The sequence below is a fragment of the Oncorhynchus nerka genome, linkage group LG15 (genome assembly GCF_034236695.1).
Source record: "Oncorhynchus nerka isolate Pitt River linkage group LG15, Oner_Uvic_2.0, whole genome shotgun sequence".
In the NCBI taxonomy this organism is placed as follows: Eukaryota; Metazoa; Chordata; class Actinopteri; order Salmoniformes; family Salmonidae; genus Oncorhynchus; species Oncorhynchus nerka.
The window spans coordinates 58,141,602-58,153,907 of NC_088410.1; the positions used below are offsets into that span (position 1 = coordinate 58,141,602).

General features: G+C 40.0%; 1 protein-coding gene across 1 annotated transcript in view; it reads right to left on the reverse strand.

Moving 5' to 3' along the window:
* camk1a (calcium/calmodulin-dependent protein kinase Ia) overlaps positions 1–12,009 on the reverse strand; it is a 64,378-nt gene extending 52,369 nt beyond the window's left edge. Inside the window, exons 1-2 of the mRNA XM_065001745.1 lie at positions 11,902–12,009; positions 6,369–6,498 (exon numbers count right to left, since the gene is read on the reverse strand). Coding sequence (XP_064857817.1) covers positions 6,369–6,460 — 92 coding nt within the window. The 5' untranslated portion in view covers positions 6,461–6,498; positions 11,902–12,009. The remainder of the gene's footprint in view (positions 1–6,368; positions 6,499–11,901) is intronic.
* Positions 12,010–12,306: the final 297 nt, after the last annotated feature.

The window sequence follows — 12,306 nt, forward strand, 5'->3', positions numbered from 1 at the left end:
ATGTTGGATTCAAATCTCCATCTCAACGAAAAATCTAAGGTAAAGAATAGGAGTAAATCAAACATTATAGTTTGATTAGATTTAGTCTTAAAATTAGATTGTTGGTTGAGAGATTTGTGAATCCAACATAAAAAAATATATATACATTTGTAGAGAAACTGGAATTAAAGTCAGTAGCACAAAAGATACATCTCCTTAATGTTGATATATGGTTGCGTTGACAACCAAACGACTTTTGTAATATAGTAAATAGTCAACATTTAAGGCTCTTACAAATGAATGTAGCAGTATTTATTCAATCGTAAAATGAGCAGCACATCCATGGACACATTTTGAGGTTAGCCTACAGTAACTATAAATGTCTTCCTATGTAATCATAGAAAATGTGCATGTTCAACATAGCATGCAAAGGCTGCAGGTCTGTGGAGATCTTCACAATTGCTAAAACAATCTGGGGCAGGATCTCGAACATCATTGATATCTTGCACTATGAACTTTTAATCTAATCTCAACTTCAGTCCCGGTCATTTGGTTGTGCTATTAGATGAAACAGTGATTACACATTAAATTGTTGTATAAATACAAAATATCTGACATTGTATTCCCATTCCAATTTAGTGTTTTTTTAAGTGGTTGAAAGTGCAGTGATAACACATTTAGATGACAACTAAACCAAAAATCTGACCGTTTTTTCATCAGAATTTGGTTGTGCTTTTCGATGGTTGAAAGCAGTGATAACACATTGGGAATTCAACACATTTCTGGCTGTCTTTTTGAGTGGGTGAATCAAAGGTTGAAATCTCATTGAACAACGTCTCAACCAAATATGACCCATATTTCCACATTGAAATGACGTGATGTGCCCAGTGGGCAGAGTTTGGTTTTAAAAGAAACAGTAGTTTACAATGTAACATGCTATTCTTCCTAACACTTAGTACCTGGGTATGGTAGCCATGTGTTTAGAGCATTAGCCCAGTAACCGAAAGGTTTCCGGATCGAATCCCCGAGCTGACAAGGTCAAAATCTGTCGTTCTGAGCAAGGCAGTTAACCCACTGTTCCCCGTGGATGTTGATTAAGGCAGCTCCCTGCACCTCTCTGATTCAGAGGGGTTGGTTTAAATACGCAAGACACATTTCAGTAAAAGGAATTCAATTGTACAACTGACTAGGTATCTCATTTTCTTATTAACACACTGATTTAATACGGTGCTCTGGTCTGGTCCTAGTCACATAACAACACTACCACATCTTCCCACAGTCTGAGTGTGTTTCAAACAAAGAGCAATTCATTACATTAAACTCACCATCCATTCCACAGAAACTTGTTTTGTCACATTTGTGTCCCACTCAAGACCAGGAAAATACATAGATATAAAACATTTTTTCACAATGTTCAACAAACGAACTTAAATGATCAGTCATCATCAGATATGATCAAGCATAATTCCATGCCACTTACAGTACATTCGGAAAGTATTCAGACCCCTTGACTATTTCCACATGTTGTTGTCTTGGTTGTGAGCTTAGGGCCGTTGTCCAGTTGGAAGGTGAACCTTCACCCCAGTCTGAGGTCCTGAGTGCTCTGGAGCAGGTTTTCTTCATCTCTGTCCTTTGCTCCGCTAATCTTTGACTCGATCCTGACTAGGATCCCTGTCCCTGCCACTGAAAAACATCCCCACAGCATGATGCTGCCACCACCATGCTTCACGGTGGGGATGGTGCCATGTTTCCTCCAGACGTGACGCTTGGCATTCAGGCCAAAGAGTTAAATCTTGGTTTCATCAGACCAGAGAATCTAGTTTCTCATGGTCTGAGAGTCTTTAGGTGCCTTTTGGCAAACTCCAATCCGGCTGTCATGTGCCACTTTACCACAAAGCACTGATTGGTGGAGTGCTGCAGAGATGGTTGTCCTTCTAGAAGGTTCTCCCATCTCCACAGAGGAACTCTAGAGCTTTGTCAGTGACCATCAGGCTTGGTCAGGAAGGTAAGAACCCATCTCCACCAATTGCTCAGTTTGGCCGGGCGGCCAGCTCTAGGAAGAGTCTTGGTGGTTCCAAACTTCTTCCATTTAAGAATGATGGTGACCACTGTGTTCTTCAGGAGCTTAAATGCTGCAGAAATGTGTTACCCTTCCCCAGATCTATACATTGACACAATCCTGTCTCGGAGCTCTACGGACAATTCCTTCGACCTCATGGCTTGGTTTTTTCTCTGACATGCACTGTCAACTGTGGGACCTTATATAGACAGGTGTGCGCCTTTCCAAATCATATCCAATCAATTGAATTTACCATTGGTTGTAGAAACATCTCAAGTATGTTCAATGGAAACAGGATGCACCTCAGCTCAATTTCAATTCTCATAGCAAAGGGTCTGAATACTTATGTAAATAAGGTATTTCTATTTTTTTTATTATACATTTGCAAAAATGTCTAAAACCGGTTTTCGCCTTGTCATTATGGGGTAAAACAAATATTTTTCATCCATTTTAGAATAAAGCTGTAACGTAACAAAATGTGTAAAAAAATCAAGGGGTCTGAATACTTTCCAAAGGCACTGTACATAGTGACATACTGTATTTCAAAAAGCAAATAAAAACAACATCCACTGAATTATAATTTGTTTTATAGATCCAGATGTTATCAACCCCACATGTCCACAAGGACAGTTCGTACAACAGCCGGGTCCTAACACAAGAGGAATGTCAGGATTAAACCATAAAACCCAAATACAATATTTCCTAATTAATTAATTAACTCCATACCCTGAATTCCTGGATAAACTGAATTCAGTAATCTCTCTGGGAGCGTAAGGAGCTTTCCGTCAACACATACAGTGGGATTATATTTTGCTCTCTGCCAGGTCTCACTGGGAACACTGACAACAGGGAGGGAAGATTGGTTACGAGGTTTCATTGGAACAAGGTGATACTACCCTCCTGGTTATTCACTCCTTAAATCCTGCTTATATAAGACTTTAAAAAAAATAATATCTCAATATTCTGTCAGACTCCACATTACTGTATTGAATTATCTATCCAATGTTATTGGAAAAAAAGAGAATTAACAACTTTTAAGGTTGAAATATCTGGATAAAGATTGTTGTTCACTGTTTAACACTGAAGTGGTGATCTGCTTCTCTCACGTTGATGCAACATTGGGATAAATATGGTGTAATACCGGAACTGTATATGACTGACTTGTCTCTCTACTTACTTTAGCTTTCCCCATTCGGCTACATCAGGTCTGATATACTGTAAGGGACCACCTCCTTATCCATCCAACAGTGGTTGAGTCCCAAATGCCACCCTATTCTCTATATTCTCCTACTTGTGTGAACTGACTGAAACATCATGTGATGATCCTAGGCTTCATATGTGCTTCAAAGTTTGGACCATTACAATGTCTACTGAGAAATGTTTTAGAAATGTGAAATTTAAAAATTAAACAATGCATAAGAACGTTTTCTCTGTCTGATCACAAACACATTGACAGAAGAGCAATGGTCTGAATAAGACCGCATAAGACAGTGACCGTAATGCCGCAGTCAGACCATCTTGCCTTTAGCATCTGAGAGACCCATCCTTATAATGACTATATCCGAGAGGGGCGGATCTTCCCACGTCGCCTTATATCTCTACCCACTATACCCGAAGGATAGAGTACATTGCATTCTACCCCAAGCAGAGAAATGCTAAGGTACACATACGCACTGTGGGAAGGCAAATTAGGATACATTTTTAAGTACAAATTCTAAATTTAACTACTCAAGGATATAAGGGAGTTCTCCTTCTTCATTATAGGATCGCTATGGTTCTCCTTCTCAGAACATCCAAGTAAACGCATAATGGTTCCATGGCAGCTTGATGCCGTGCTACAGAAAAAGGCCAAAATATGCTGAAAAATGTTGGCCCCATGATCACATCCAAGTGTGTGTTATACCCGCGAACGACATCCATGTCACCTTTGCAAAAAAGAAGATTCAAACCTCAAGGGTGTTTCCTGGTGAAATGAAATGTATTCTTCTCACCCTGTTTTTCATTGGCACCTTTTTTCATTTCCCCCTCTTTGCTCCTCTCATGAGCTGCTGTTACTGGGCCATTTGTCCTGGCTGCTCTATGCTCTGTTCTCACTGAGACACTATAAATAAATACAATGATGGCCAAGAACACTAATCTCTCTGGAATGCTAAACATACTATTACTTCTCCTTGCACATCTCTCTCCCAGCATTGAGAGTTATATACAGTGAGGTCCGGAATTATTGGACCACTTTATGAAGATAAGCAACAAAAAAAACGGCATAAAATGAACAATTATGTTATTTTATATTAATACAATTCCTCAGAAATTGATTTTGTTTAACAAGTAATACCATTTTTTTTAAAGGGTAGGAGTAAGAATATTTGATCCGTTGTTTTCAAGCACCCTCCCCTTGCGAGGATAACGACACGGTGCTGTTTTCTAAAATGTTTTATGAGGTTGGAGATTCTTTCCAGATCCTAAATAACTAGGGCCCTATAAAATCTGCGTTGCGGAGAATGCGGACGGAATCCAGGAATCTAGACATTAAATGGAATTCAACAACATACTTTTTTTAATTCGTAGAAAAATCAACTAAATGTATTGAATTTATTAGAAAATGCATTCATCTGCCCAAGTTTAACATAAAAGATGCATAAAAAGCCTCAGTGATTCATATTTTACTTCAACTTTCTGAAGAGGCAAAGTCACAGGAATCAAATAATCTAATAAAATTTCATGTCACCTGCGCCAAATACAAATGCTTGTTTACAAGCCCTTAACCAACAATGCAGTTTTAAGAAAATAGAGTTAATAAAACATTTACAAATAGTCCGGCTGGCCATTTGATTTAAATGTTCAGCAGTCTTATTGCTTGGGGTTAGAAGCTGTTAATGAGCCTTTCGGTCCTAGACTTGGCACTCCAGTACCTCTTGCCGTGTGGTAGCAGAGAGAACCGTCTATGACTTGGATGACTGGAGTCTTTGACAATTCTTTGGGCCTTCCTCTGACACTGCGTGCGCACGCATTTGTCTACCACTGTGTTGCCGTTAGTGATAATACTAATGTAATGAAAAACTTCTTCTGGTAGATGGAAAGGCTTTCCCAAAAACCTCAATTAAATGTTAACTACAAAGTAGCCTATGCCTAATTGGCAGAACGATATAATGATTATTTGCATAAATCCAGCCTTTTGTTTTGCAACTCTGCAATCACATGAGTGCTACAGAAACATTGCTAACCAAACAATGGTCCCTTGCTGGTGTGCAGTTGAACTAGGGTAAATATACCCAAAATTCAAAATGTCCGATTTTTCCCATACCCCAAAAGGGGTCTTCTGGTGTGGTTTAAGCATTGTTGTGGGCTTAGAACATCCACTTTTGTTTGTTTTTCCTATTAAGAAAGTATGATTTTGAGATTGAAAAACAGAAACCTGGAAAAACTCAAACAAAAAATGGAATGAGGCAAAAAATAACTGATTTAATAGGGCCCTATTGATATCCTTAGTCTGTGGATATGGACTTGATGTGTGCTTGGGGTTATTTTCTTGCAGGAAGATTCACTTGCATTCAAGTTTCAGCCTCCTGGCAGAGGCAACCAGTTTTTTTGGCTAAAATGTCCTGGTACTTGGTAAAGTTCATGAATCGGTTGACCTTAACAAGGGCCCCAGGACCAACGGAAGCAATATCAAAGATCCACCACCATATTTTACAGTAGGGATGAGGTATTTTCTGCATATGAATTGTTCTTTCAAAAGGCCATTGGTCCTGGGGTGCAACGGCATCATGAACATCACCAAGTACCAGGACATTTTAGCCAAAAACCTGGTTGCCTCTGCTGGGAGGCTGAAACTTGGCTGCAAGTGAATCTTCCAGCAAGACAACATCCCAAGCGCACATTTACAAAGAAATGTGTTAATTGACCACAAAATCAACATTTAGCAATGACCATCTCAGTCTCCGGACATGAACCCCATTGAAAACCACTGGTTTGAATTGAAGAAGGCAGACGAAGGATATCAAGGATCTGTAAAGATTCTGTATAGAGGAATGGTCTAAGATCCCTCCCAATGTGTTCTCCAGTCTCATAGAAAAAGGCTCAATGTCATTCTCCACTAATTTGAACCCCTATTTTGGAGGGATTTTTGATATTACTTGTTAAACAAAATCTATTTCTCTGAGCAATTGTATTAGTATACATTTTTTCCATTTCTTTAGCATACAATATATCTCAGTATTTGTATCATTTTTTTTATACACAGTCATTTTTTGCTCATCTTTATCAAGGAATACCATCATTCCGGACCCCACTGTAGCTATTACTGTAACAGTGGTGTCAGAACACTTACGTTCCCAGAATTTCTTTGAAGTCGTAGTTTTCTTTGATGTCTGACGTCTTCTTTTTCCATCCATTCCCGTCCTCTAGATCTCCAAGGGGCATCCTATCCTAAACTGTCAATCCGATCGGCCAAGGGAGAACTGTGGAGGAATAAAGTGGTGGACAGTCAGGCAGAAAGCGTAGCATCACCATTTCCTAGCTCACATTTCTCAGGCAAAAAGTCAATCCACCTTCAAGGAAAAACTAAAGAACATCTAATGCAATCAACCATATGACTGGACAGATACTAAACCCAGAGAGCATTCACTGAATGTTAAATATACTACCGGTCGGGTATTTTAATTGTCTGCAATGTCTACTTGGAAATGTCTTAATGTAAATTGTAATTGTTTGTAATGTCTATTTAGTTCTGTGTTGGACCCCAGGAAGATTAGCCGATGTTATGCATGGCGTCAGCTAATGGGGATCCTAATCAAATTCAAAGTTAGCCAGAAAAACCTGCTCACTGGAAAAGACACACACAACACACACACAAATAAGGAATAGGGTGCCATTTGGGAAGCAGACATGGTGCTAAACCAGATGTATGGATCAATATTGGAGATTTAAAGCACTTTCCAATGCCGTCTCCCTTTAGTATGTAATTCATTACAACTCAAAGGACATTTCAATCGATAAATTACCAGAGTAAAGAGTGATCACCACTTGAGATTGTGTATTTACCACAAGGCTAAGAGAAGGAAAGAGAGCGAGAAATGTGGTTATAGTTTCTGTATACAGTATATTATACGGAACAAAAATATAAATGAAAGATTATTTTTATTTATTTAACTAGACAAGTCAGTTAAGAACAAATCTTATTTACGATGACTGCCTAGAAACAGTGGTTTAACTGCTTTGTTCAGGGGCAGAACGACATATTTTTACTTTGTAAGCTAGGGGATTCAATCTAACAACCTTTTGGTTACTGGCCCAGCAACATTTTCAAAGATTTTACTGAGTTACAGTTCATATAAGGAAAATCAATCAATTGAAATAAATTCATTAGGCCCTAATCTATGGATTTCACATGACTGGGCAGGGGCGCAGCCCAGCCAATCAGAGGGCTTTATTACAGACATAAATACTCCTCAGTTTCATCAGCTTTTCGGGTGACTGGTCTGGAGGTCGTGGGCTGGCGTGCTTACAAGTGATCTGCGGTTGTGAGACCGGTTGGACGTACTGCCAAATTCTCTAAAATGACGTTGGAGGCGGCTTATGGTGGAGAAATTAACATTCAATTCCCTGGCAACCGCTCTGGTGGACATTCCTGCAGTCTGCATGCAAATTGCATCTTCCCTCAAAACTTCAGACATCTGTGGCATTGTGTTGTGTGACAAAACTGCACATTTTAGTAGCCTTTTATTGTCCCCAGCACAAGGTGCACCTGTGTAGCGATCATGCTGTTTAATCAGCTTCTTGATATGCCACACCTGCCAGGTGGATGGATTATTGTGGCAAAGGAGAAATGATAACTAACAAATTTGTGCACAACATTTTTGAGAAATACGCTTTTCCTGCAAATGGAACATATTTTTACATTTTTGTTCAATATATCACGGATGGGCAACTGGCAGCCCGCGGTCCTACCCATTTCATAAATAGATAGTCAAAATCGTATGTCCTAGGTTGCAAAAATATAGAGTTCCAAACTGCCTCTGGGAGCAACGTCAGCAATAGAACTGTTTGTCGGGAGCTTCAAGAAATGGGTTTCCATGGCCAAGCAGCCGCACGCACACAAGCTTAAGATCACCATGCGCATTGCCAAGTGTCGGCTGGAGTGGTGTAAAGCTCGCCACCATTGGACTCTGGAGCAGTGAAAACGTGTTCTGTGGAGTGATGAATCATGCTTCACCATCTGGCAGTCCGATGGATGAATCTGGGTTTGGCGGATGCCAGAAGAACGCTACCTGCCACAACGCATAGTCCAAACTGTAAAGTTTGGTGGATGAGGAATAATGTCTGAGGGTGTTTTTCATGGTTTAGACGAGGCCCCTTAGTTCCAGTGAATGGAAATATTAACGCTACAGCATACAATGGCATTCTAGAAAATTCTATGGTCCCAAATTTGTAGCAACAGTTTGGGGAAGGCCCTTACCTGTTTCAACATGACAATGCCCCCATGCACAAAGCAAGGTCCAAACAGAAATGGTTTGTCGAGATAGGTGTGGAAGATCTTGACTGGCCTGCACAGAGCCCTGACCTTAACCCCATCGAACACCTTTGGGATGAAATGGAATACCGAATGCGAGCCAGGCCTAAACATCAGGGCACAATCTCACTAATGCACTAATGGAAGCAAGTTCCTGCAGCAATGTTCCAACATCTGGTGGAAAGCCTTCCCAGAAGAGTGGAACCTATTATAGCAGTGGGACCAACTCCACAATATTGTCCATGATTTTGGAATGAGATGTTCGATGAGCAAGCGTTCACATATACTTTGTCATGTAGTGTGTGTGTATATTGTTTAACACTTTTTTGGTTTACTACATGATTCCATATGTGTTATTTCATAGTTGTTGATGTCTTCACTATTATTCTACAATGTAGTTTATAGTACAAATAAAGAAAAACCCTTGTATGAGTAGGTGTTCTAAAACTTTTGACCGGTAGAAATAATATATATATATATATATATATGTGTGTGTGTTTGCATTCGGAAAGTATTCACACCCCTTCCCTTTTTCCACATTTTGTTACGTTACAGCCTTATTCTAAAATTGATTAAATAAAACAATGGTCCTCCTCAATCTACGTACAATACCCCATAATGACAATGTGAAAACAGGTTTTTAGACAATTTAGCAAATATACCAGGAATTAAAAACAGAAATACCTTATTTATATAAGTATTCAGAACCTTTGTTATGAGACTCGAAATTGAGCTCAGGTGCATCCTGTTTATATTGATCATCCTTGAGATGTTTCTACAACCTGTGGTAAGTTCAATTGATTGTACATGATTTGGAAAGGCACACAGCTGTCTATATAAGGTCCCACAGTTGACAGTGCATGTTAGAGCAAAAACCAAGCCATGAGGTTGAAGGAATTAGCCGCAGAGCTCCATGACAGGATTGTGTCGAGGCACAGATCTTGGGAAGGGTAGCAAACATTTCTGCAGCAATGAAGGTCCCCAAGAACAAAGCGGCCTCCATCATTTTTCAATGGAAGAAGTTTGGAACCACCAAGACTCTTCCTAGAGCTGGCCAAAATGAGCAATCGGGAGAAGGGCCTTGGTCAGGAGGTGACCAAGAACCTGATGGTCACTCTGACAGAGCTCCTCTGTGGAGATGGGGGAAACTTCCAGAAGGACAACCATCTCTGCAGCACTCCACCAATCAGGCCTTTATGGTAAAGTGGCTAGACGGAAGCCACTCCTCAGTAAAAGGCACATGACAGCCAGCTTGGAGTTTGCTAAATGGCACCTGAAGGACTCAGACCATGACAAACAAGATTCTCTGGTCTGATGAAACCTGAATGCCAAGCGTCACATCTGTAGGAAACCTGGCACCATCCCTACGGTGAAGCATGGTGGTGGCAGCATCATGCTGTGGGGATGGTTTTCAGCAACAGGGACTGGGAGACTAGTCAGGATAGAGGGAAAGATGAATGGAGAAAAGTATAGAGATCCTTGATGAAAACCTGCTCCAGAGCGTCAAGGACCTCAGACTGGGGCAAACGACCCTAAGCACACAGCCAAGACAAAGCAGTAGTGGCTTTGGGTCAAGTCTCTGAATGTCCTTGAGTGGCCCAGCCAGAGCCCACACTTGAACCCGATCTCATCTCTGGAGAAACCTGAAAATAGCTGTGCAGTGAAGCTCCCCTTCCAACCTGACAGAGCTTGAGAGGATCTGCAGAGAAGAATGGGAGAAACTCCCCAAATACAGGTGTGTCACACTTGTAGTGTTATACCCAAGAACACTTGAGGCTGTAATCGCTGCCAAAGGTGCTTCAACAAAGTACTGATAAAGGGTCTGAATACTTATGTAAATGAGATATGCATTTTATTTTTTATTTTCAATCGACACATACCCCATAATGACAAAGCAAAAACAACTGTTTTTGCTTTGTCATTATGGGGTTTTGTGTGTCGATTGATGAGGAAAAAAAACATTCATACATTTTAGAATAAGGCTGTAACGTAACAGTCAAGGGGTCTGAATATTTTGAATGCACTGAACAAAAATATAAAACACAACATGCAACAATTTCAACAATTTTACTTATCTTCAGATAATATTGTTCAACATCCAAGAGTCAACACTGGAATCTGATGGATGAAATCATTTTTTTAAGTGCAGGAGACATTGGCAGGCAGTAGGCTCAAGTAGTCCCATCCACCATAATTAGGATGGATGTTTCATTTCGTGAAGTGTACAACTAGGAGATTTAGCAGTACAATTTTTATTAATTTCACAGAAGTTGAATAAGGCAAAGGTCAAACATACTTGTTTAGGGAGATTTCTCTGGACCCTAACATCTGTTGTACACCTGCAACCTCTCTACAACTGTCTTTCATGCCAACCTATCGAGAACTGATGATGACCATTGCCCTATTGGCAAAGTCCTAGCGTGTAGCACAGTGCAGTAGTCACATGGAAACGTGTGGCAGTCCTGGACATTATTGCTTTATGCATGAATAGTAGTATAGTATTGCATCTCTCAAAGAGTAAGGAAAGCCATAGGATTACAGCAGAATGTCACCAATAACACAGTAAATATGCAATATCTTGTTCCATAGCCTCAGTTCTTCTAGCTTTATTCGGTTTCCAACAGTACAAGACTTGAAATGTAAGAAGAAATAGATCTGATATAGAAAATAATAGAATAGGGCTGCATTTACACAGGCAGACCAATTCTGCCCTTTTTTCCACACTAATTGGTCTTTTGACCAACCTGATCAGCTCTGAAGAATATCGGATATGAAAAGATCGCATGTAAAAAGCTCTGAAAAATACCTGTCATGAAAGATCTGATGTAAATTAGTGAAACAAAGCTCAGAATTGGACTGCCTGTGTAAACGCAGCCAAGTACTTACTTCACTGTCAATTATGTGAGAAACTGGCAGGTTTTCATAGGCACGATTAGGCTATCAATGACAACGGTAGGCCTACAATAGCAGACGGGTTAAGAAATGTAAAATATTATCATATAGACTAATCTGTCAAACACAGGTAGCCTACAAGTATAGCGCACATCAATAGGCGATGGTTGGAATCAAAATACAAGGTGTATGGGTGTACATAAACATTCTGAATGTTCAAGGGTAGGCTATAGTCCAGCGAGAGTATAAAACGTCTATAGTCATAGATGGATATGCATTGTAGGCTAAGGTAGTACGTAGAAGACATTGCAAAATCGAACATGCGCCAGTTGGATAGACAGGCTATAGAATAGTCTACTGCGACATTATTAGCCTACCCGAGGACACACAAAAAAACGCTATGTGTAAAATGTGGTTAGCCTATGTTTTATTTTGCGTCCAAATTCAATGCAAATCTTACCTGAATGCGCAAAGCTCAAGAATCCCTTCTCCCTCTCAATGGGCTGTTTGGCTCTATGCGCAGCGCTATATCAGTTGAGGCTGCTGGTCTCGCGCCTGACGTCAAAGAAGGGTATTGGCTTCACAGCTCAGGAAATCAAACAGCCCTAAATCAACCACAGCTAAAAAGTAGCCTACTGGACTTACTTAACCATTGTGTGGTGTTCATGTTTTTGTTATCCACCCAATGTTCGCGGGTCTGTTTGACCCACAGCATTATTGGGTTTTTAAAACAATACAGCCATAACAATTTACGTAAAAATACGTAATACTTATATGTTGACTTATATCAATTACAAGCAATATAGACCGCATACATGGTTAATATTTTCCAGATCACATTTATCAATAAAATCACTATTCGTTT